This window comes from Apus apus, chromosome 1 (assembly GCF_020740795.1).
Source record: "Apus apus isolate bApuApu2 chromosome 1, bApuApu2.pri.cur, whole genome shotgun sequence".
Lineage (NCBI taxonomy): Eukaryota > Metazoa > Chordata > Aves > Apodiformes > Apodidae > Apus > Apus apus.
Genome location: NC_067282.1, coordinates 64,842,251 through 64,867,908, shown reverse-complemented (window position 1 = coordinate 64,867,908; position 25,658 = coordinate 64,842,251). Strand labels below are relative to the sequence as shown.

General features: G+C 39.2%; 1 protein-coding gene across 6 annotated transcripts; it reads left to right on the top strand.

Moving 5' to 3' along the window:
* Positions 1-281: 281 nt before the first annotated feature.
* Positions 282-25,260, top strand: LOC127396422 (interleukin-1 receptor type 1-like). Of its 6 annotated transcripts, none has more exons than XR_007892000.1 (15): positions 282-342; positions 1,777-1,858; positions 4,121-4,218; positions 4,386-4,645; positions 5,651-5,771; positions 7,486-7,717; positions 9,219-9,408; positions 10,444-10,618; positions 11,676-11,741; positions 15,058-15,178; positions 18,068-18,255; positions 19,079-19,222; positions 20,269-20,433; positions 21,870-22,799; positions 24,136-25,260. XR_007892000.1 is itself a non-coding variant. In XM_051644081.1 (14 exons), the coding sequence occupies exons 5-14, from the start codon at positions 5,696-5,698 to the stop codon at positions 22,244-22,246; spliced, it is 1,734 nt and encodes a 577-aa protein (XP_051500041.1). In that variant the 5' UTR covers positions 282-342; positions 1,777-1,858; positions 4,121-4,218; positions 4,386-4,462; positions 5,651-5,695; the 3' UTR covers positions 22,247-25,260. The 6 variants fall into 6 exon arrangements, 4 of the variants coding, with proteins under 4 accessions (XP_051500041.1, XP_051500042.1, XP_051500038.1 ...); XR_007892001.1 differs by having other exon boundaries at positions 23,484-25,260; XM_051644081.1 differs by having other exon boundaries at positions 4,386-4,462; positions 21,870-25,260.
* The last annotated feature ends 398 nt before the right edge of the window (positions 25,261-25,658 follow it).

Genomic DNA, 25,658 nt, shown 5'->3' with positions numbered 1-25,658 from the left:
GGTTGACGGCAGAGAGAGCGAGGTTGGCTCAAACTTCGGGGAGAAGCCCCAGAGGAGGCCAGGCAGGAGGGCCACCTCGCCTGCGCCAGGTGCTCGCACGACCTGGGGCGGGAGCCGTGGAGGGGTATCCGGCTCGCCGGGCCCCCCACGGCCACCTAGCCCACCCTCACACAACCACCCGGGACTCCGCCAGAGAGCCGGGCCGGCGCCCGGGCGCTGCGGAGCGGGGCGGGCTGGAGGCGGCCGCTGGGGAGGGGGGGAGGCGGGGCCTGATGCCCTGACGTCCCGCACGCTATTTCCCGCGGGTCGGGGTCGCCGGCGAGGCGTGGGGACCGGAGAGAGGTGAGGAATAGCGGCGGGCGGTGAGGGGGCAGCCCCCTCGCTCCCTGCTGGGGCTCGGCTCGGCGTGGCGGGGGAGGGCGGCGTTGGCGGCGGGGTGTCCGGCCGGGGCAGCGGGGCTTTTCCTTCCCCGCATAGCTCCCGCCGCTCCGTGGCCCCTTTGCCTCCTGTCTGGCAGCGGGGGGAGCCGGGGCGACGGGTGGGCGCCCTGCAGCTCCATGTCCGCATCCCGGCACTGTCCGCGGGCTGCGGCGGAAGCGGGAATGAGCTCCTCGGCAGGTAGACTCGAATGCCAGCCCGGTCCCTTGGTTTCTGTGAGTTTTAGACGTCTTTCGAGGCCGGTGTGGCTGCACAGTCCCGCTCCCTCTGCGCGCAGCTGCCGGTTTTCCTGCTCTTACGGCACCACACCGCTTCCTTGGAAAGCATTTTTTGTTTGGCGTCTGTCTGCTTACTCGTTGCTTACCGTGTTATACAAACCCAGGGAGGAAGCGAGGTATTAAAATGAGAACTGTCGGAGTTCTGAAATCTAACCACATTTTTTACGGTCCTTGTAACAGGAAGCAGGATAAAGCTTGGCCTAGATCTTGTCCCGGTAAAACACGGCAGAAAACTATTTATTGCACAACCGTGATCGAGCAGGGGGTGCTTTTGAACAATTCGTGTGATGACAAGAGCAGGGCTTTGGGTGAAAGAGATGCTGACAGAAGTATCTCTATCAAACCTAAGCCAGGAGCTGCTCTGACTGGGACTGGTCGCATCCCAGACCGTGCTTGGCCGCAGCAGCCTGCGGAGCCGCAGCTCGGTGGGAAGGAAAGAGCTTTACCCCTTAAAACGCTACTGAGCCGAGCCAAGGTTCCAGTTTGTTTCCAGGAACAGCTCTGAAGTTTGGAGAGTTTTCATCAGGGAGTCACACAAAATGCTGCATCCTTTTTGGTTTTTTCCATGAACTCGCAACAGTGTGCTTGTTTGACTTGGACTGTTTCTGTGAGCTTAGATTCCCAAAAAAGAGGTTGGAGTTGCTAAATGAATACACTCGTCTTTCGTCTAGGTTGTGAAACTGGAGTGCTGTAAAAGCTGAGAGATTGGCATGAAAGTCTTGCACAAAAAAATCTTTTATGAAGCAAAATCCTTAATTCAAGTATTTGAAATTAATTCTTAAATGAGAAATACCTGTTACCTTTTTCTTTTTTATTTTTGTTCTTATACAAGACTACTGTTTTCCTCCCTCCTGCCTCCCCCAAGAGTAATAAATGATTTTTTTAATATATACTTTATATTGTATTTTTGATACATATGGTGTTATCTGCATGAGCCCTTCTAGTCCTTTTAAATGACTCTTAACTGTGCTCTGAAAATCTTAGTGGAAAAGTGATAACTTACTTTGGAGTTCAAGAGGAAATATTCCATATTAAAGTCTGCTTTTCTTTATGTTGACAGATACGAGGAGTTGAAATGACATAGAAGAGTCTTCCAAGTGCTGACTGCAAAATGAGCTCCTTCCACTTGATGCTGAAAGGAGGTACTGTTTTCAATGGATTTGAAGACTCATAAGGTTCCTGCTTTCAAGGTGGTTTGGGGGCTCTCATTGCCTCCAGTTTTATTGAGGTAGAAGTGAGTGGATAGGTAGCTCTTTACTGTGCTAGAATCAATCAGTTAGTTATGTAGAGCTACAGATATCCCTGTTTTAATATTTTTTCTCCTGTGCTTTGATGAAAGACAGGGCAGATTCTAGATTTAGAGCAGCTAATACTTTGTCTCAAAGTTGAACTGGAATGTAGATTGTAGAGATTGAACCTTTGCAGACGTCTCTGTGGTTACTATTCTTCTATTTCTGTGACTTCATTTTGATGTAGCTTTAACAGAATGTATAAGATAATGGGTTTTCCCTACAGGTATGAGTTTTCTGCAGTCCTGGATCTTGCAGGATTGTCTGGAAAGCAGGCATTTAAGGACTAAAGTTTGTGGTCATCACTTCAGTGTCAGAATACCACAGCAGATAACAACATCTGCTTCCAGAAAGTGTTTGGGTATTGTTTTGTGTGACTCAGTCAGTGTTCATGCATGCTCCTGTAAAATGATTAGGTGTATTTTGTTTATATATTAAGCATGTTAGACAGGAACGTTGGGACCAAAGGAAAGCAGTAGACTGGAAATGAGGTGTAGTCTGTTAGCAGTTTTCTCTTGCTTTGCTTCATGGTTTAACCCTGGTAGGCAGCTTAAAAAGGCCTGTTGGCAGAAATAAGCAGAAGAAGGAACAAGGTGTGAGCTCTGTGAAATGTGGTGGGTGGAATCTGACCTTGGTGGTTGAACAATTGGCCATACATGAATTTGGTTCTCCACCTCTGTATTTAAATTAAACTGTATTAAAGTTTTACTTTAAAAGTTAATGCAGTTCTTTTGTATAGGTATGCCACTAAGTTGGGGCACTTTACACCTCTATACTATCATGTTATTTGCAGAGATGATAATGAATTGCCCTTGAATAACCATTTCTGTGGGTTTTTTATGGCTCAAAGGCTAAGCATCTGTTTGTAGCCCTTGCTGTAATGAGTTCCTGTAGACAGTGGTCCGAATTGAAAGCCACTTAAATTAAGTGATGTGCTCATACACAATTGAGGGGTTCAGATGCTTTCTACGCAACTGTCTTGAGCATTTTTTCATTGTATTTGCATTTTCAAGAAGCTGTCATGTCTGTGTGTTTATAATTATTTACAAGTAGAAACTATTAAAAAACTGAGATAGAAAACTGGGAAAACAAAGATAGTGCTATGTGGTTTGCACAGGTTCTTGAAGGAGGTTTTCTCATTCTGCTGCATGCAGACTTAGGGACCCAGTGTGTCTCTAAACCTCTTCTTATGACATTTAAAGTTGGCAGTGTGCCTAAGACAAGTAAAAGGGCAGGTTCTGTGAAGACAGACATCCTACAAAGAACAAAACATCAGTATCTTAAATTAGAGCCACATCTTTTCTGTGTCTGTTTTGAAGATGGTAATTTTAGAAACTTGAAGAGCAGTAGTAGTTGTATTTTAGCTATGAGAAGATAAATTCTAGGAAAGTAACTTGGAAATTAGTGTTTTTCTTTTTTAGTAGCTTGAAACACAAACATGTTTGGTTTGTTTGGTTTTTTTGTTGTTGGGTTTGGTTTTTTTCCTTATTTCTTAAAAGACTTCATATACATTTTTCCTTTGACTCCAGCCAGCTTTGAGCTGAAACAGTTTTCCAAACTAAGTGTGTAGGCAGCATCATCAGTGAAACTGTCATTCGCTCTACATAAGTGAGGTCTTTTGAGCTTCTGTGGTTGTATCACAGGGACACTTCAAACTGCTGAGACTGGGAGAGAAGGCACTACAAGGCTAAAGTTGTTAGATATGTGAACAAACATCTGCTTTCTAAAGTTTTCTGTTTCACATTTGTGTTTTTTGGGTAGTGTTTCTGGTGTATTCTGCTTATGAAAAAGTGTAAAAATCTTATGTGGTCACTTGAAACCATACTGACCAGAATAGAAGAGCTCTGTATACTGTGAGGTATTGCAACTACAAAAGCTAGAGGCTTCTTCCCTTCTTTTAAGTTTTAAAGCTTTACTGATGCAATATTTCAAGGGAGTGTATGCATGAATTTTGAAATAATAGAACTTGAAAAAGTTGAGCTTTAGCATGCAATTTTAGAAAGGCACCCACCCTTGGTACTGGACACCAATAATTGTTGCAAAATATAAAGCTTAACCTTGTAGATTACTTATTCTTATCTTGCCTTAAATGAAGTATTCTTTGTTTTCTTTTAGTGGTTAAATCTGTCTTACAAAGTGGCTTCTCAGGTCTGCTTTTGTCGCTTTCTTGACACATGTAATGTTGTCTTTGACAGAAACTTCATTTTCCAAAGGTCTGTGCTAGAATTCTTGGTCAATCTTAATGCAAATTTTGTTGTAGCTCTTTGCTCTTGCTTTTACATTTAGGATGTCTATAGAAAATTTGGTTTTGTATGTTTATGCTGCTGTCCAAATGATATTTTCTGTAAAATCCATTTTTCCCCTTCTCCACTCTTTACAGGTAAACTGAAACTCCAAGAATGATCAGCTCATTGGCAAGTTCCAGGAAAACCACATAAAAGGCAACTAAATAAAGAGGTATGAGTGCTTCATCAGATGAACTGTCCAAAAGAGTACATACTTGGAGGTGTCTATATTAAAATGTTGAACTCCGCTCTGTGTCCCTTCCTGCTACCCCAACACTTCAGCATATGAAATGTTTCAAAAGAAGGAACTGTTGTGGCTTAGTTGTCACTAAAGTGAACTACCTTGGATACAAAAGTAAGTCAAGGCCATTTGTGTTTTTCAGGAAATTCCATCTCTTCTTCCAGCCAATTCTAGCTGAGTAGAAGGCAAATATTAACTAGAACCTGTGCAGTTAATGTTTTGCAATATGTTGCTTTCTGGGAAACCAGACTGCTTTAGAGAGAGAGGAAGCAGCATGCAAAATAGTTAGGAACTGAGTAAAAGCAGGATAGCACAAGGCAGATCTTAACCTACAAGAAGCTGTCAAAAGGGAAAAGGGTTAAGTGTTTGCCAGCTGGTGGGTAGTGGAAGGCTTGGGAAGGACTCTGAAGTCTTCCCAAGAAAAAGCAGGTGCATCTGAGTGAAGAGCAGGACTTGATTAAGATTTAGAGGTTTCGTTGAAGCCACTTGTGGGCCATGAGGGCAGTGGGTGTCTGTTCAGTCATGTCTTTGTGGGAGAAAGCTGCAAAGAAGACTTGAGGTGTGAAGTGAAACTACGATTCTTGAATACTTTGTGTCTGACCACAGCAATTCATATTAGCTGTGGTTTCCACACATTTGAATTCAGATGACAATTTGAGTGCCGGGTTGCACTGGAGTTAGTGTGCTTGTCCTCCTGCAAAGAACTACAAGTTTATCTGCTGTTAAAAGCAATGCTGCCTCAACCGTACAAGAACAGTTCAGAGAATGCAGCCTTGTGTATCTCTGCACTTGTCTCATAAACACATGGCAAGTGGAGTAGCTTAAGCTTGGTTTCTAAACTATACAGTACAACTCAAATCACTGTATGCTAGCATAACTTGTTGGGTTTTTTTTTTTTTTGGGGGGGCGGGGCAGTTTGGCTTAACTATTCTGGTAAAATAAAGTTGCATTTTATGCAAGAGTTATTCCAGTAGGAATTTGGAAAAATTCCAGTAGAAAACTGAAAAATGAGCACCAGTTGATGTAGTTGACATCTTCAAAGGCTGGGGTTAAGTTAACAAACCCATTTTTCCCTCCCAAGATGACTAATGCTTCTCTATTTTTTTTTTTTTCCTTAAGGAGTAATGCAGAAGACAGTGGAGCTTGAACACTCTTATCACACTAATGGAAATAAATTCTTTGCAGCAAAAGATGATATCTGCATTTTTGTTCATTCTACTGATACCTCTGCTCAGTGCTGGTAAGTTAAATATGTTGTTGAAATTACTATTTTAAAAGAAGACAACCTGCAGGAGACGAGTTGTGTGTATTTAGTAGAACAGTTACTGAGAGCAAGTAGTGGATTTGTTTGTTTGTTTGAAGCATGTTGAAGGTACTCTGAATGCTTCTTCTTGGATTGAAGTTGCAATGGGGATGGAATGGACAAATTGACATAAATATTTTTAAATCTAGCCAAATAAATATAGAGTACTGAGACTTTGATTAGCCTCTCCCTGATTCCTATGAAAAAGCTTCAAAGCAGTAAGTTTCCTTGACAGAGTTGTTGAATGCCTTATTTAAGAGTCATGCTGTAGCTCTAGTCCTGTAGCCTCAGTTTCCTTTCCAGTTACTCAGCAGTATTTTTGATGGTAGGTCTAATTTATCAGTAAAGTTTAGGACTACATAAATGAATGATGCTTGTCTTGCTGCTCTTGGCATAAGCAGTTGAGTCTTAATGTCTCTGAATTAGTTTAAGCTCCATACGGACCTACTTGGAAGTCTTTAAACTAGGAAAGTTTTGGAACTGTAAAGATTATTGAAGACTTCTGTTCCTTTGGAATTGAATACATTAGCTTTGTATTAATAGAGTCAGTCAGTAAAATTTGTAAAATTGGTTCAGTCAGGTGTCTTGCAGTTTCGTAGAAATTCAGTGTTGCACACGTATACAAAAGTTTGGAAGCTTTTAAAATCTGGCTTATTGCCTAATGGCCTGCTCTGCTTGTGCTAAACTGGTATTGTCCAAGTAGCATTTGCAGATTTGGGTTCTCAATGACTTCTTGCAATATCTGTCCTTTTTCTGTTATTTTTTTTTTTTGGCTGATGTTTAAAAAAAGACTGCTTGCTAGGCTACATGATTGCATCTTGTCAACTTGTTACAGTTGTAATTACAAAAATTCTGTTTATCTTCACATTTTATGTGATGTGCAGAATAATGTTGATAATTTAATGGACTTCCTTGTTAAAGGTGACAGAAATTGCAAATGTAGTAAGGAAATACTACATTATAGTTAAGGGTTCTTAATCTAGATACTGTGCCTCTCCAAATTTCTTTTGTATTGTAACATTGATTCACAGGCTTCTTTGATTGTTGAGGTCTTGATCTCATTCCGTGCTGTCTTGTGCTTCAGGTCAAAACCTTTTCAATTGTTAAAATTTTTTCATTTAATTTTTAAAATTTATTATTGTGGTTTTTTTTTCTTTAATTTATTCCTGTTGATTTTTTAAAAAAATTATTCTTTTTTATACTTTCTTAATTTGTTTTTGTCCCCACAGTCATAATGGCCAGAGAGCTGTGAGGAGCTCTGCACTGATACTGTTTGCATTATGCTTTTCATAGATAGTAGTATCTACATTAAGAATCTGATAATTCTGCTAAAATACTAACTTGAATTCACTAAGTGAATCCCATGTATCTTCTTATACTATGTTTGTAATTTGGCTGCTGGATTTCCCTGTGCTTGTTCCTGACTACCCTAATGAAGGGAAGTTGTGGCTGAAGCTTTGTAAAATGTGTTCTTTAGATCCTCAACCGAAAGGTGCTAAACAAGCAAAAAATAGCAATCTTGCCATGTCTTCATGGTAAATTGTTATAGAAAGTTTTTTTTCTAATGCTGTGTAACTTGAAATGGACATTAATACTTCTAAAACATAAAAATATACAAAGGAATTGATTTTTTTATTTTTTTTTTTAACAGAAGTATGTGTTATTTGTGATTACTTTGTGCTTGTTGGAGAGCCTACAGCTATTAGTTGTCCAATAATTCCATTGCCTGTGCTTCACCCTGATTACAATCTAACATGGTATAAAAATGGTAGTGCTACACCAGTATCCACTATGAGGGACGCCAGGATCCATCAGCGAGAGGGCTTGCTCTGGTTTATTCCTGCAATGCTGGAAGATTCTGGACTTTATGAATGTGTTGTGAGGTAAGGAAGGGAGGAGAAAAACAACTGAATTGCTAATGCTTAAATGTGTGGTAATATATTGGTGGAACTTGAGTGTACAGAATTTATGGGTTTAGGTAGAGAGCTTAGAGCAGTTAAAAACACTGTTTTAACCATGCTTTTTGTTTGTGCTTTTTGCCTTTTTTCTTTTCTTCCACATATGTGGCACTGAAAAAGTGGTTCATACAGATGACTCTTATCTTAAAGCATGATAATATTAATGGTCTCTGTGGGTTATTTGTTTTGGATGAAGTGTAAGGTCACAAGGAGAAGTCTTAACTACTTCAGCTTTTCCTGAGTTCAAATTGCTGTTTGAAACTAGTGGATCAAAAGGACATTCTAATTTCTTCATCGGACATGGTTAAATGGAAGAAAGATCGCAGAGGAGCAAACTCTGCATGTTTATGCAGTATCACCCCATACAGGCTTTCTGGAGAGCTTAGCAACTTTGGAATGCTGTTAGAAATTTATAAATTAAAAGGCAGAAAACTATGCTTATATTCTATTTCAAAACATTACTAAATGTTACTAGTGAAAAATGAGAGTGTATGTGATGAGCAAAGCAATGTGCTAGGCAACTTCAGAGACAGTGAAAATAATACCTCCCCAATACTGTTCAAAAGATCTCAGTGCACAGAAGAGAAGAAAAAAGGAATAGGTTTTCATTTCTTTGGTACTTTAAACCTCTTCCCATATTTACAATTCAGACTAGTTCACTGGACTTCAGCATTTCAGGTGGTCAAATCTTACTTGTAATGGCTGAAATTCACTGTGTGCTGAATGGGAAAATAATTTTGGGAAGGCACACAAACTTCTTTTCCTCATGGTCTTGCCCTGACACACTGAGAACAGCTGATGCAGGCTGTTTGGGTGACCCAGAACTTATTTTAGTAGTGTGTAGTTGTGTGTTCTGATGTACATACAGTACATCAATTAGGCTGAAGGGATTTGGATTGTGAATGTAGTAACAGTGATCAACAAAAGCATCATGTGTAGGCACAGGTCACAGGCCTTTGCACCTTTCTGCTCCAGAGTCGATAATAAAGCTAAAATTGGAAGTCAGAAGAAATGCAATCCTTTCACAGGAAAACTGTCTTCTCCTGGTTGTTTGGCACTGAGGGTGTTTCAGTGTAGATATGTTTTGGGTTACTCTGCACAACTGTTGGCACATGCAGTGCTGAAAATGGCAAGGCTGGGTTGGTGCTGTGGGCTCCATAGAGCATCAGCTCTGAGAACTTCTGGCTTCTGCTCTGTTTCTTCCATAGTAGTCCCCGATTCTGCTCACAGCACCTAATCAGAGCTTCTTCCCATCTCTTGGTATGGAACACAGGGTGAGGAGCTGAGGGTGGTCTTTAAGAGCTAGGGGGGCTGTAGCAGCAGTGATAAAGCAAGGCTGGTGGAGGTGCTGAAGTTCCTCCCTGACTTGTTGGCAAGAAGGAGCATTCTTGTTAATGACCTGACTTGTTGCCTGTTCTTATTACAGGAGCCTTAACCACTCTGACAAAGAAACTATACATTTAACAGTTTTTACGAATGATAATGGCTTGTGTTTTAATGGAAAAATGAGGTTTGAACAAAAAGTGATGAGCAGAAATACTGGAAAGATTATATGCCCTGATCTAGAACACTTTAAAGATGAAGACAATGAACAGCCTGAAGTACACTGGTATAAGGTATTGTGCATGTGTATTTCAAATATACAAGACAGGAGATATTCTATTTAAAATGTGTTAGGAAGTAACTGTGAAAGCAGCTTTTGAAAGAGGTTTATCTTCTCTACGCATTGAGTAAGGCATCTATCTTGTTACACTATTGGGAAGGTGTAAGGTGGTATGGGAGGCGTATTTAAAAAAACCCAAACAGTTGACACTTTGGATTGCAAGTTTTTTCAGAGTAAGAAATGTGTTGTGGTCTGTTGACTTGTGAAAATCTAGTTTGTGTGTTGTTTATTATATGTAGAAAATAAGTTTTGAACATTGTATGTTTCCTTAAATGTAAGGCTCTGTGTAATAATCTCAGTTTTACAGAAATTAGGCTTGTCCTATCTGTTGATCATGATTCTTCTTGCTCTAATTCTGCCAAAATACTCTGTAGACTCTGCAAACTTGTATTTTATCTGTGTTGAGGTAAAATTCTAGAATAGTTCAACTCTTAATTCTGATGCTGGTATTAAAGTAGCTGCATGGGCCTGTACATGTAAATAACCTTGTTGCTGCACCTATATATCTTCTTTTCAGATAAGGTGATTCTAAACTCCTTATAATAGGTCAGGGAAGATAAGGAAGTTTTTCACTGTATTTGAATTGCTGCAGATATGGTGTTACATCCAACAGCACAAGGCACTGCTACAGCTGCTCTTATTCATCTCAGTGAAGTAGAAATGCAGGCATGTATTCTCATAAACTCTGCTACATGCTTAATAAATTTTATTACATCTGAGCTCGGTAACTGTCAAGCTATGAAACGAAGGCCGTGAACTAAAACACAGCATTTGAAAATATAAAGGATTGGCAGCAGAAATTAAAAGAGAAATGCAAATGCATCAGTCCTCATGTTAGAGTGTAGTGATGCTTGGATAAGAACCTACATTGTGGCTCTCAAAAATATCATTCTTTGGCAAGTATTTTAATAATCAGTAGAGTTCAGTAACTTACTTAATTACCAGAGTATTAGTTCCCTTAAAGCAAAGGTACTGTTGATGTATTTAGGAGTGTAAGCCTGGATTTCTTGAAGACAAGCGACTTATTTTGGCGAAGGGTGAAAATTCTGTCTTGATTCACAACGTAACTGTACAAGACAGAGGAAACTACACGTGCCGTATGGTCTTCATGTATATGGGGAAACAATATAATGTTTCACGAACCATGAGCCTGGAGGTTAAAGGTGAGTGCATTGAGGTTATTACAGTCTCTTTTTGTCTTTGCTGTATATATTTGTATGCAGGCTGAAGCTATTTTGCATGTTAATTTTCAGCTCTGTTGAATTAGAATTAATTTTTTTTCTGAATGTAAAATTGAAATACAATAATACATGTTGCAACCCTTGAGCATTGCTTCTGAGGAAGAATTGTCATGGGGAAACAAGAAGTAGCAGGAATGAGAATTAGAAGGAGGCAATGGTTACTGGAGTGGGAGGAGTTTGTTTTTGCTAAAACCAATAATGCACCATTACATTAAATTAATTTTTTTAAAAAGAGGAATTTTTGCTGAGACCATTACAGCAAAACACCTGTTTGTGGCTCTGGTGTTGGACTTGCTTACAAAGTTCACTAGAATCTCAGTTGACGGGAAGGGAGACGTGACAAGCTGATGACCTGACCAGTACCACGAGAGTAGTTCTGTCAGAAAAGTTGTCTGGAGGTAGAGTGTCCATTTTTCTAGATGAAATCAAAATTCTTACTTTAGGTGATAAAAGAACAGTGGGTTGTTAGCAGTGATCCTAGATACTGTTCGGAGTGATACAATTCCAGCCCAGTTTAAGTGTGTGTTTGTTTAGTCTTTTACTTAAACAGATACACCTGATACAGGAGCTTGGTGCAGTAATCTCTCCTTATTCCTTATCCATGTATCTGACAAAATTATTTGCGTATTTTGGTTTAATTTTCATTCTCTGGTTTTGTCTTTTATATCAACTGCCAGTAAATTTGATATTTTTTTAAAGCTATTTTTAAGGTAAGCTAGAGCCTTCTGTTAACTTGGAAGCTAAAATAGAGTAATTTGGATAGAGTACAGCAAATACTGTATTTTTACAGTTTTTACAAATATTGTAAAAGCTTTCAAACATCTCATATTACAATTTTCTGTTGTAAATTTGAAACTGGTAGTAAGTACAGTGCTACAATAATACCAAACAATACAACAAAACCACTGTAAAACTACTAGTTGAAGTAAGTCGTGGAACTCTTGCCTGAAGATTTTATTTTTCTCTTTGTTTCTTTTAGAAAGACCAGTGCAGATGAGACCAGAGTTTATTTATCCAAAGAACAATACAATTGAAGTAGAACTTGGTAAGTAGTGGCTATTTAAGTTGTTAACGTTCAGTAAAACAAATAAGCTTCTAGTCTTTCTGAAAGAACAGTTCCACTGACTTCAGCATGACTGGGAGGCAGGTACATGGATTGAGTGTATCTGGAAGAAAGTTAGTAAAACATGATTTCCACTAGTTATTTTCAAGGAAAATAACTGCTCAAGATTGGAGTCTCTTAACCAGCAGTGTTAGGTGGGATGCATTTGGCTTTTTTTATTATTAGTATCTGTCAGTTGTACGAGTTGTCAGTGTCTGTGTCTCAACATGTCCCTGGTATCCATGGAAACATGATTGTACATATATAACATTTTAGGATAGTTACCAGTTGACCATTTCACTATTTTTTCCTCCTCCTTTATTTCCTGTCTCTCTTCCCTTTCCACAACCTGGACTTCACTCCTTGTTGTAGTGTATAATAAGGATCCAGATACTGACCTTTTGTGAAACAATGAGCTGCTAGTTGATGGATATCCCAGGTATTGTTTATGTTAGAAATTTCTTAAATGGAAAATTCTGGGTATAATAAACAACTTCTTCCAAATGAGTACAGGCAGGTGGTGCAGCAGGCTGCTCAGAGAAGTACAGCCCTCCATCCTTGGAGGTTTGAGACCTGGCTGCATAAGGCCCTGAAGCAGCTGGATACAACCTCAGAGCTGGGTCCGCTTTGAGTAGATTTGTACTAGAGAGCTCCTCAAGTCTCTTCCAACCTCAATTGTTCTGTGATTCTATGGGCCAAGTATATGGTATGCATGTTGTTTCCTAAACAAACTGATGGATGCTTAGATTGCACTACATATCAGAGTTGTGTTTCCAGAAGAATGAGTTTTGGAGCTGCTTGAATTGTACTTTTTTTTTTTTTTTTACCCCCCCGCTGTTTTGTACCAAGGAGAACGGTTTCAAACCAAGCATTTGATTAAAAAGGGCATTGACTGATTTTGCTAGAGTTTCCTAGTACAAGATCTAAGCTGTTCTGGAATCTTTCGAGGAAGGATTATTACCAATTGGGTCGTTGGAGAAGCTTTGAAGGAAAGGTGCGTTTGGGCTCTGGCACCATATGGTAGCTGAGGCCAGAGCATTGTGGATTCTTCTGAAGTATGTCATACTGATGGCAGTCCTGCATAAAACAGCTACTTGCTGCTGCTTTTTTCTGACATTGAGCAGGTGGATACTGTGGATGTCAGGTGTTCTTTTTTCACGTTGAGATGCCATGCTTTTTTTCGCACAATGTGAAATATTTTATCTGTTATTAAATTGAAGTGAATGGTATTGAAACACTGGTGGGTTTTGTGGATTGGTTGGTTTGTTTTGTTGTTGCAGTTATTTTGGGTTTTGTGGTTTGTTGTGAAAGAGATCTCATTCTGCAGTGGCTGTATTCTGGTGAAGATAGTAGATTTTGACCAGAATGATGAGCAAGCTTTAATAGAAACTATGTTCTTTCAAACAGGAAGGCTTTGTTTTAAACTGTGGGAATATTCAGGATCTGATATAAATAGTATTATTTTATAGACTTATGCTGTTGCAGCCTTCAGTTGGTTATTTAATTCAGTTGGAAAGTACCACTCGTGGTACTTGCTGAGAAAATGAAGACTTGAGTAATTGTTAGTCCAGGGGCTGCCTGTGACTCAGCCTCTTTTAAGATGTGTTATGGGACAGTTTGTTTAGACTTCTTATTTTAGAATAGTATTTGTTACAGCTAGAACATTGCATTAATTAATATTTGCTGATGTATTATTGGATGCCATAGACAAGCTAAGGTTAACAAACCTTGATTGCCTTGCAGACGTTATGAAAGCAGTCACATCTGAGACTAAAAGGAGACACAAAGCCTCCACCCACAAAGTGGGTTTATTGTGGCTACTGAAAACTACAAATGATTCCCTGCTATAGAGGAACCTGTTAAAGGAAGCTGTTGAAGTTTGGGTTGTTATTTTTTTTATAAGAAGCTACTGCCATTAACAAGTAGTAATTTCTCTCTGGTACCTTTAATGGGATGCTGGAAAAGAAAAATCTTTGCTCCTATTAAATACCTGGCTGTGGATCAGAACCTGGAAGCAAGCACCTGTATGCTTTTTGCACGAGAAGTGGCAGGAGAAGGTTGTGTAGACACTTAACATTCTTGACTGTATGGAAATGGAGGGCATGGAACACTTGAGGGGTTAATTTTCCATTCAGAGAGCTGTGCAACACATTAAACCGCATCTTTAGAAAAATTCATTATTGTGATTAATTTTGTGAAGGACATGAGGGAGCATCTGTGATTTCTGTGTGAACTCTTGTTCAAGTAACTTTTTTGAATGCGAGCTAAAGGTTTATTCCATGCTTTTGATAGAGACTGTCCCTTGGTGGAAGCATCTAGATCTGATGTGGTTCTAGGAAGCAAAACACTGAGAGCATTACAGTAGGTGAATTGAGAGCCCACCTTCTCCTATCAAATAATAAATTCCATGGGTAAAATACAGAAGGAAAGGATTCCAAGAAAGCTGCTTCCTTTCCTGTAAATGGAGCTCTCTGAGGTACACTGGCAATAAATACATTCTGCAGCTTGGCTTGCTTTCTTAATACTGAGGCATTCTGTAAGGTCTAGACTATTGGTGACAAAGGACCCGAGTGACAGGTGAGCTTGCTCTGGGAGCAGAGTGTATTCAGAAACCATCTGAATGGCCAAGAAGACTCCGATCTGAAGTAAAAGATATGTGTGGTCATCAAGAATGGGGTGCAGCTCCAGGGTGTAGTTGTTTTCACGTGGTTCCTGAATTCATGCTATTACCAGTGAGGGCTCAGTTCACTTGCCTACACATAGATGTCTAGTGCTGGTTTGGGTGGTCTGGCTACTCTAGCGGTGCAGGTTTCTTGAGTCCAACCTGCCATCTCCATGCAGATGCCTTGGATGCTGGAGAGTACCATAAGTGTACATGCAGCTGATATGAGCCCTGGAGATCTTTCAGTGGAGTCTGAAAGAGCCATTCAGTTGATAAGGTCCAGATGTCTACTGTGGAGTGCAGCAGAGCTGAACTGTTACTAGCTTAGACATCCAGCTCAGATGTAGATGTGAACATTTAGACACCTACATTTACGAGGGAATTTGTATCGAGATTCAAGATGCCCAAGTGAAGATTACATGTAGATGAGTTTTAATGACTCTGTTTTTCATAAGGTAAGTGCTTTCTGTTTTTTTATAGCCTTCCTTTTCCCAGCTGTTCCCAAATCACTTGATCCTGCTTCTGTTACAAGACCTTAAATTGTTCAATTGTTCAACATATTTAAATGTTTCTGGGGTTTGTTTTGTTTTGTTTTAGGCTCTCATGTAGTTATGGAATGTAATATATCAAGTGGCATAAATGGCTTGATTCCATTCTGGCAAGTTAATGATGAGGATGTTGATAGCTTTGATAGCACCTACAGGGAACACTTTTATGAGTAAGTATCCTTATACACTGAATTGTATGTTAATTTCTAGGTGAATTAACTTGCAGTGAATTCACCATAAAGTTGACTATTAGTCAGTAATCACTGAAAAGCTGATTAGATCTGCAGCAAGTACATTATATTCCTATTGCTTGGTTTAGAAAAAAAAAAAACATTTTTTCATAAATATTGATGTATCTGATACAAATGCAATGAAACAATCATGTAGGTTTTTATAATGGTGTTGTGAAACATAATTTTGTAAGGCTTATTTATGCATTTGTTTTCATGCAATCCTTTTTGCTAGTAGATTAAAGCCATCTTATGCCATTAATATGGGAAGAATGGATTGTTCAAAGAAAAAAAAATCACCCCACTTATTTTTATTTGTGAAGTTGATCCTTTTCTAAGTACAGAGACAGCTCCTGATCCTCAGGAAAACAAAATAGAAGGTCTTGTTGCAGGTCATCTAGGTGTTTGGTTTTTTGGTTTTTTTTATGTTCAAGAAAGTTAAACACAAATTAGACTGATAAAATGAGCAATTTCTGTTACTCAGTGTCTGGTCTGTGCTGCAGCAGAGTATAGACATACTGTTTGCTTTCTCATTGTATCAATCACAGCTGTTCTTTATTTAACACTTAAAAATATAGTTAAAAGAATAAAGAAATCAATTTCAGCTGATGAGTTCACACTCATGCAGGTTTCTCCACAAAGTGCAAAATATGGCTGGAAACTTAGGTTGCAGACTGCTTTTCAAATAATCTTTTTCATTCATCTGTATCTGGTCTCCAGAAGAAGTCATAGTTCTACTTTGTCCCTAGGTTCCTTTGGGGGAATTATTACTTTCATTATAGATCTGTATACTTGGTTGCTGGCCTATAAATATTAGGGCCCCAGTTTATGGTTTTTAAGACACAGCTAAGTCTATTAGCCTTTAGGGCATGAAGTTTCTCAGCTTCATCAGTTTAGACACATGTGCAGCCCTATGCAGCTATGTTTTTATTTTTTAAAACTGCAGCTTCTTCTGAAACCAACTCGGTGCTGCTAATAAACATCTTCCAGAAAAGCACTTGAAGTATTTAACTTAAAGTGATTCTCTTAATTTTTTTTACTTGCTTAGAAGTGATATCCATTTCTAATCACTACTCTGCCTGATAATTTTCCTGTGGCAGAGATGGGTATATGCAGAACTCATCCTGTGCAAGTTCTAATTAAGATTAATAGTTCAATGTAATTTATTCAGTATCTGAGAAAATATTCTAATTGCAATAATAATGTTTCATAAAAAAAAACAGTAGCAATTTCTGAGCAATTAAATTTGTGGAGCATTTACTAGTAGCAAAACACACTGTAGGCATGGCCAACATTAAGGACTTGAGGGCTTACACCTAGGAGGTAGCTCTTTCCTCTGCTGGGAGGAAAGTTAAAACTGACTTGAACAAATCTGAACATGTTGTAAAATGCTGAGGTTAGTATTGGCGTCACACAACAGAAGTTATTGCCAATTATATATGTAATAGAAACTGGTTCTTCGGGATGTTCTGCAAAATACCCTCTCCTCCTTTAGTACATAAGGTCAAGTCACTTTGGTATATAGGGTTGGGATGCCAGTTTGTGGATACCTTTCTACTGCTGCCCCTTCCGACTTATAAATCTGCCTTAGAGCCGGATTCTATCTAGCAGAATAGCATGTTATATCTCCAAGCCTCTTTTGGCAATAGATATCAGACATAAAGGCAGCATCACCAGGTTTGTTGTCATTTAACAGCAGAGTCACTCAGCTTTTGTGAATTTTGTACATCATTATTTCTTAAGCTGCTTGGTATCATTGACTGTGGACACTGGTCTTGAGGATTCTGCTAGTATACTTAAAAAGGTTTCTGCTTCATTATCAGTATAAAGAATGCTTGGAGATTACTCTTCTCTTGACACTTATTACTAGTTATTACTAGGTTGAATAATCTTTCCTTCACAGAAATACTTATGTTGGAAGGGACCTCTTGAGATTGTCTAGTCCACCCCCCTGCTTAAGCAGGGTCAGATAGAGTAGGTTTCTCAGGGCTGTGTCAAGTTGGGTTTGAATGGTGGAGACTTCACAGCTTCTCTGAGCAGCCTATTCCACTGTTTGACCACTCTGACAGTAAAAAAGTGTTCAGATGGGAAAGTGTTTCAGCTTATACTTATTTTCTCTTGTCTTACCAGTAGGCACTACTGAAAGGAGCCTGGCTCCTCCTTCTCCACTCCTTCCAGTCAGATATTTGCACACATTGCTAAGATTCACTCCCCACTTCCCTGTTCCTGAGAAGAAAACTGAATAGCACCTGATTTCTCATATGACAGATGTTTCAATCCCTCAATCATTTTCATGGACCAGCACTGGAATTGCTCCAATAAATCCATACATCTCTTGTACTGGTGAGCCCAGAGCTGGCCCCACTACTCCAGGTGTGACTTCACCAGTGCTGTGTAGAGGGGAAGGATCATCTCCCTCAGCCATCTGGCAGCACTCTTAATGCAGGCCAGGGTGCCTGAGGACTGGCTATTCTTCCTCAGGTGCAGGATTCACATTTTGCTGTGACCTTAAGGAGTTCCCTGTCAGCCCATTTCTGCAGCCTGTCAAGGTTCCACTGGGTGACAACATGACCCTCTGGTGCATCAGCTATTCCTCTGAGCACTTTTGCAGATGATACAAAACTAGCAGTGCACTCTGTCCCCCTCAGCAAAAAATCCAACAATTCTGTGTGAATGGAAAATGCTGTCACCTTGGTCTTGAAGCTGTTTACTACAGGGCTGATAATTACTGTGCTTCACTGGCTTCTTGGATTTATAGAGGTTAAGAAGTTAATATTCTTGGTTTTTTTGATAGAGGAATCTATCCCATATTAAGCACTCATATGTCAGTTTCTCTACAGATATTTCCTTTTTATCCATTTCCAATCACAGAGAGGGGAAGCCTCATGGAGTTGCTATATCTGGAACAAAATTTAACATATCAAAAGTGGAAGTAAAGGATTATGCTCATAAATTTTTCTGTCACTTCATATATGGTTCTCAACAATTTACAGCCTACATCAAATTGGAACGCCCAGGTAAGAGATCTCATCTTGATAAAATAGTGATCAATGATGCCTGCTTCTCAGTGAGTCTGACAACACCCTACTTAAACCTGAAACTGCCTGATATGCCATAGTGCAAACTGGGTAATGCAGCTCGATAACTTTCTTTGTGACTTTTTTGTCATATTCTTAAAAAAAATTAAAGAAAATAGCACTTTTGATTTGCTTGCCTTTGTCAACTGAGCCAACCCACTGGCAAATATTATTCTCAAACTTACCTTTAGCTGGCCACACTGTAAACAAATAATTGTCTGAAAGTAGATTTGAGTTCCAGCTTGTTACCTAACTAAATTCTGCATAAAGAATGTCAGGGTTGGATTTAACCTCAGAAATCCTTTAATATACATGAACTGAAAAAATGCAGTTCATGGAGGGTGTTTGTTTTAAGGACAACAGGTCTCTTTAGGACAACAAATTAGTAGAGTTAATGACAGATCTTTGAGAAGGCTAAGGAGCTGGTTGATCTGTGGAAAACAGCATAGTCATGAAATCACCACCCCACCTCTGACTTTCTTGCTTTCTGACTGGTAAAATTTTGTACTAGTCTGCTCGCTGTACTGCTGCACTGGGATATACATCAATATTTTGGTGTTTCAGTTGAGGAGTAGCCTCATTTATCACACTGCTAAGGTATCTTTTCTGTGCAAGATAAAAGTAGGCTTATCAAATATCAGTGTTTGCAGAAAGCATACATGAAAAACTTTCACGATTTTGAATGTCTCTTTTGTCGTTCTCCAGTTCTAGCGTGTAACTGTTTTATCTTTGTTTTCTCTCTTCTTATTTCACTCTACTGCAGCTCAGAACATTCAGGGTTACCTCATTGGAGGAGGAGTTTCTTTGGTATTTTTAGTATTTTTTATTCTCTTTATCTACAAGATCTTCAAAATTGATATTGTGCTTTGGTATCGGGACTCCTGCCATCCTTTCCTGGGTAAAAAAGGTATGTTTGTGTTACAGTGCAGTGTGTTATAATGAGCCTCTACCTTCCCTTGCAAAGCAATGAGTTAACCTCATGGAGTGTGATTGGTCTTCTTTGGGGTTTTTTGAAAGGATAACACGTTTTTAGGATGTTTTTAGAATTAGTTCAGATAACAAAGGCATCTATAGGGGAAAAATCAACAGCTTTCCAGAAATCCAGTACTACCATTCCCTTCCCTGAAGATCCACTTCAGTGGTTTGAATGCTGTTCTGACAGCAGTTATTCAGATTTCTTTTAGTTAGTGTTCCTAGGGAGAGCAGTAAATGGTGGGGGGTGCTTTTCCATAGATAAACCAGGACAAATTTTACTTTCTTTTATCTTCTATTTGAAGGCACTTGTGATTATTTAATTTGCCGTAAATTCCTGGCATTCAGAAAAATATAGGTAGGTGTGCTGTCCATGAGAGTATGCTGAAGTATACTTCATATATGAAGTCATTTCCAAACACTTCAGGGGAGGTGCATAGTTAGAGAAACAAAAAATATCTTATAGAGGTGTTGAGGTTCTGTTGGGTTTTTTTGAAGTCTTTTAAATCTGGTCTTTCTGAAAAGTTTGTTCCAAAGTATCTAATACAGTTCAGACCTTGAAGTTTGCCAGATACTTGGGTTTTGTTTTCATGTCTTAAGTGGTTGCTGTGTTTTGGAACTCCAGGTTACAAAAGTGATCTATGAGTTACATGACAGCTGGAATTTTAAGTATTCAGTTGTACTATTGGAACTGCTATTTTCCAGATAATTTAGTGATAACACTATTTAGGGTTCAAAAAATTCTCAAACCTACTTAATTTTGAAGATCTCTTTTACCTATTCAGATCGAGCATACTGAATTCTAGATGGTCTGATTTTACAAATATTTCAGGCCTAGAATAGCTAGACATGCTTATATAATAGTAGGATTAGGAACTAAAACAACTATTCATGTTAGAGATTTTTTGTTTGTTTGTTTGTTTGCTTGCTTTTAGGTATTTAGAATTAATTTTTATATTAATCCTATTGCACACTCTTTAGTTTCAGATGGGAAGATCTATGATGCTTACATTCTGTATCCAAGGAACAGAGAGAGTGGCTTGTATTCATCAGATATTTTTGCTCTGAAGATACTGCCAGAAGTCTTGGAAAGACAGTGTGGATATAACCTCTTTATATTTGGGCGAGATGATTTACCAGGAGAAGGTAAACTCAGATTACACTTGAGTTTTCTAATGGGTAGCTGCAAACACAACTCAAACAGGCAATCAGATGTGATTCTAGATATCTCCCACTATTGAATGAGCTATGAATTTCTTGTTCTCTCTGATGGAGAATGAGACAGCACTGGGAGCTCCCATGAAGTCTGTTTATCTTATCGTTATTTAACTCTTCCAGGTTTTTTCAGTGCCTGGCTAGCCTAGATGTCTGGAGATGGAAGGATGATGAGGGAAACAGGACTTGAAATTGTGGTTTTGAGTGGTGACTAATGACAAGAAACATGGAAAAGTAGGTCTTGTGAATGCTGTGAAAAGAGCCTGTTGCTTTGAGGTGCCACTTGATGGGAAGACCTCTAAACTGTTTCATTTTTATTTGCAATGAGAATCACTGTCAAATCAGCAGGATGCAAAAAACAGTATAGTGGATACTTACTGCAGGTGGGGAAAAAAATACAAAGTAACATTAAGTTATCAGAAACAATCAGCAGTATCAAGGACTACTTGTACCAAGAGAAAGTTTTTACAAAGCATTGCCTTCCCTGCAAGGTTTTGATATCTTTGTGCATATGCACATCAAATATAAAATTCTAGCATCTGAAACTAAAAATTGCCAAGTCTGTCCTACTGGCTTCTCATGTGAGGTGAAATGATGAAAGTATTCTGAATCCTTCTTGGTCTTATGACTTTAGAAAAGTAGTTCTGAGACAGAATAAATTTGCTGAGTAGGCCTTAAATGAAAGTTTTTGTTTAAAAAAGATTGGATGTGAACAAACTACATAAGGTGGTTCATGAAGCATGTCTTTAGATCTGAAGGCTTTTGGCAGTGGTTTGAGAAGGAAGGGTTCCCTTGGAAGTGGAACCTAAGGTGCTGTGTTTTTTTTTTTCCAGCTTGAAAAAATGCAGTAGTCTTTTCTAAGGGTTAACCTTAGAATGGTCTTTGTGTGGTGTTTACCATACCTGCTGTTTGGGAATTAATTGTCTGGAATGCCATTGAAGGGAGAATTCTTTGCTTTCTCTCCCACTTGCATGTAGCAAAAAGCAGTTAAGCATATAAGAATAAGCCATTTAAGGAAAAAGGTCATAGTTTTACCTAGGCCTATGGTTTTGGAACTTGTTTTTGTTTTGTTTGTTTTTTGCAATTGCACTTATGATGGCAATATAATAGCCTTAGCAAGATAAGTGGTAGAGAGTTGGTAGCTCTTCTCTGTTTATGCAAAACAAGAATATAGACGTGCAGTCTATTGGTGTCAAGATTGTGTTGCATTGGCCAGATCTCTACTTGTTGGCTATATACAGTATAGTTGTTTGCATGCTCTTAATCCTGTCCCTATTTGTGAAGTACAGTGACAGAGGCAGCTGCAATGTTAGTAACAAAACCAATAAACATACAGCCTTAATTTTGCATAACCTTTTTCTCTACAGCTGTGATCAGCGTTGCTGATGAAAAAATCCGTCAAAGTAGAAGAGTGATAGTTGTCTTAGTACCAGAACCCACCTGTTACAGTGTTACAGAAGATGTGTCTGAAAAGCATCTAGCCATGTATAACGCTCTTATCCAAGATGGCATTAAAGTAATTCTCATTGAACTTGAAAAAATAAAAGATTATGAGGACATGCCTGAAGCCATCAAATATATTAAGCAAAAGCACGGGGCTATCCGATGGAAAGGGGACTTCTCGGAAAGGTCTCACTCGGCAAGTACCAGATTCTGGAAGAAAGTTCGCTACCACATGCCATCCAGAAAAAACACATCTTCATCAGGATTGCATTTGTTGCCGAAAGACTTCAGTTCTCCCTAAATAACAACAGAAAAATGATGCTGATCACTTAGGTGAACTGATGGTTTGACTGAAGGCCACATGTATCTGTTTTGTGCAGGCAATTGAATCCAGATTTTCTGGAATGGAGGTACTAGAACTTTATCTGCAGATGTGAATCGTCCTTTCTTCTGGCCAGCTCAACAGAATGCCTGGAAATGTCATCAGTACCACAGTGATGACATGGAAACCATGTAGGAAGGACATGAGGCCTTTTCTAAGAGTTGCACTGTGATTTGGTTGAATTCTTTTGGTGTTAAAAATGGAAAGGGAAAAAAACCTATCAGACCCCAGAAAACTTTTTTTTTTTAAATTATTTTTTTAATTAAAGGTTGAATATGAAGGGGACTATATTAATTACAAGTGTGATACTATGTAATGAGCATAGTCAGTGCCAGTAAATGTTTTGTTTCAATTTTTTAAATGAAATTACACACAACTTTTTTGTTACAAGTTTGCTGTTTGCCTTGTTCAGTTGGATGGAAGATAAATCCTTGTGTTTTCTGCATCAGTGTGTTACAATCCAAGAGAAAAGGTAAGAGATAATGCCAGCCCCCCAAAGTGCTATCGAACCTGACAAAGCATAAGAACTCTTCCCTGATATTTTTTGCGTTTTAAAGAATTATTTTTAGTCACTTATCCTATGCAGACATCTTAAAAAAACACCATTGTAATGCTTTATTGAGTAAAAAAAAATAATCTCCAGAAGATTTTTTTTCAGGTTAGTTGCTTAATATATTTGTTCTTATTACCCAAGTGGATTACCAATTGGCTAATGACACGGTCTCTGCCAGGGGGAGTACGGGATGGTAGGCTTCATCCCCCTTACTTTAAAGACCAAATCAAAGGGCTTCAGGGAACCTTTTTCTTTTGGGTTGCTGTTGCTGAAGGTGAGCAGGCCTGCCCCCTCCATTCCCATGTGCTTGCTCTCATATCTATCAGCTCTAAAAGCTAAATCTGACTGAAAGAACTACTGTGGAAAGTTCCTTTCCTTGGGATGGTTTTCTCCTAGATTAGTGAGTTTATATGGTTCCCAGAGGCTTCAGAGTGCAATGGGAGAAGAAAAGGGGTACTGAGGCCATGCTTGTTAAATCCGGGTATATTCAGAAAGTAGAGCTAAAATACCATTGTTGCCCAGTACTGTTTAAAAGGAGAGAGAGATGCTCTACAGGGCTCTACCCCCCGTAGTGCTTGGATTTTCTCCTTTTCCTCTCCCGAGGTGATGTAAGGAATCTGAGGTGACTTCTGAATTTTGCTGGGGCTGGATGCATTGAGGCTGGAGATGCAGCTTCTGTGCAGTTGTTTGGAAAAGGAGGTTGTTAAAACTTAATGTGCATGTTGAATCCTTTCTCTGTCCTTACTCTTCTTCCCCCCTCCCCAAACCCAATATTATGAACACCACAATTTTGTTAAGTCTGCAGTTGTTTGACTTGTGCGTGGGCAGTGATGGAGACTCTAATGATAATATTTTTTTTGGGGGGAAGGGAGTATATTTGACTGATTTTTAAAAAATTATAAAATCTATTTAATGCCATGTTTATGGCTATGAATTTTATAGGAGGAGGAGATGTGAGAGCCAGATTGCCTGTGCTTTTCAGTTTGTCCTTGAAATTTACATTTTGAAGTTATGAGATCTGTTTGTATATTGACTGTTACTGCCTTTAACTGCTGCTTGCAACTCTGAATTCATGTTCATGTCCTATCAGCTGCTTTGTTGCAGCACCTTTTCCTCTCCTCCCCTTCACACTCCAGCCTATCTCTTCTCATACAGTTCCCTTACCTTGTAACAAGCTGCTGTCTTATTGTGTCAAACATCATTTTCCTTGAAGGCTGTTGCCAATGCAGTACTAAGCAGAATTTTTTCTCTTCAGGTTTGTCCTTTGATATCTCCACTTTTTTCATCAGACAAAAAACCCAACAACAAATGTTCTGCATCCTTCAGAATCAGTCTACTAGTTTTGACACTGCCCAGTTGTGGTTTTTTTTCATTGCCTTCTCATGCCTTGATCCTCAACCAAATGAAACTGATACTGTGAGGTGCCCTCCCATGGAAGAACTGCCCAGTGAATGTATGATGTTGTGACCCTCTTGTTCTGCCTGATAAGTGGCAAAACCAGTGGAAATAGATTCCTCTCACAACTGATGTGCTTTGGATACCTCAGCATATGCTGGAAATTTGAAACTCGGCTTGTGAGAGACAGCGCTTTCTGAACTTTGCAAGTTGAGTTTGTGTTTGGTCAGAATGGAATAAGAATCTCTTCAGGATAGGAGGGGGGAAGTGCATTTGAAACATCAGACTATTTCAAACTGTTATGGTACTGGAATGTTTTATTGATGAATGTCATGTATGTATAGATCAGGGCACGTGCTAATATTTAGTTTTCATTCTGTGTTTTAGTCAGAAGTGTCAAGGGAGAAACAGTTCTGATCATGAAGTCTCACATTCACTTAGCTGTTTTATACAGTCTGCTTTTAAATATATGTTCATTGGCAGCCCGTTGTCTGAAGTTACTTACATCCATCTGAGCAAGGCCAGTTGTTACAGTTCACATCGGCAGAAGAATTCAGTGGGACAGAAGCTGTGTGGCTTGGTCACGAACTTTTCTGTAAGAATATCCCTATATCAAATGTGAAGACTAGACACTGGAAGTATTGTAGTTGCACTCTGAGGACTAGAGTACAATACTGACTTTGTGCTTCCACCTTGACAGCTTGCAGTTTGCAGGCCAGCCAACAGAGTTGCAGCATCCTCAGGCCTCCTGAATTATTTTTTGCTGACTGGAATGGATTGAATGAAAAACTTCTTGTTATCCTTATCTTTAGGGATAGGAGAGTTATTTTACTGAGCCAAAATACTGATTTTACAAAAAAATTTGTTCCTTTTGATATATTTATACAACCAATGCTAAACTTTTTGTGTATGTTTTGTACAGACACTTGGAAGGAAGGACCATTTTTGTAAATTCAATAAAGGCACTACATTTTTTTTTCCTACAGCACTTCTGTGTTTTTCCTCATTCCTCCACTAAAGCATGCTCAGAATGATGCAAGCAGCAGCCTTGACTTGCAGTGTCTTAAACAAGACTACTACATTAGATCTTCATTCAGGCTGCTGAATGTGTGTGAGGAAAAGGGTCTCATTAGCCATTGTGTTAATCTGGTTTTGGCACAACATTGGCACTAACCACCTCACCCTGTCTGGGCAAACAGGATCTGTCAGCTTGGCTCTGCTCTGTCCTGTACTCTCCCTGCAGTGAGGTGAAACTAGAGCAGCCCCAAGGCTGCTGCCACACTCTTTGGGACCAGCAGGGTCCCTAGCAATGCTCCACTGAGCAACCTTCTGCTGCAGCTTCTTAAGAGCTGGAGAAAATACAGGAGACCTCAGATGGAAGAG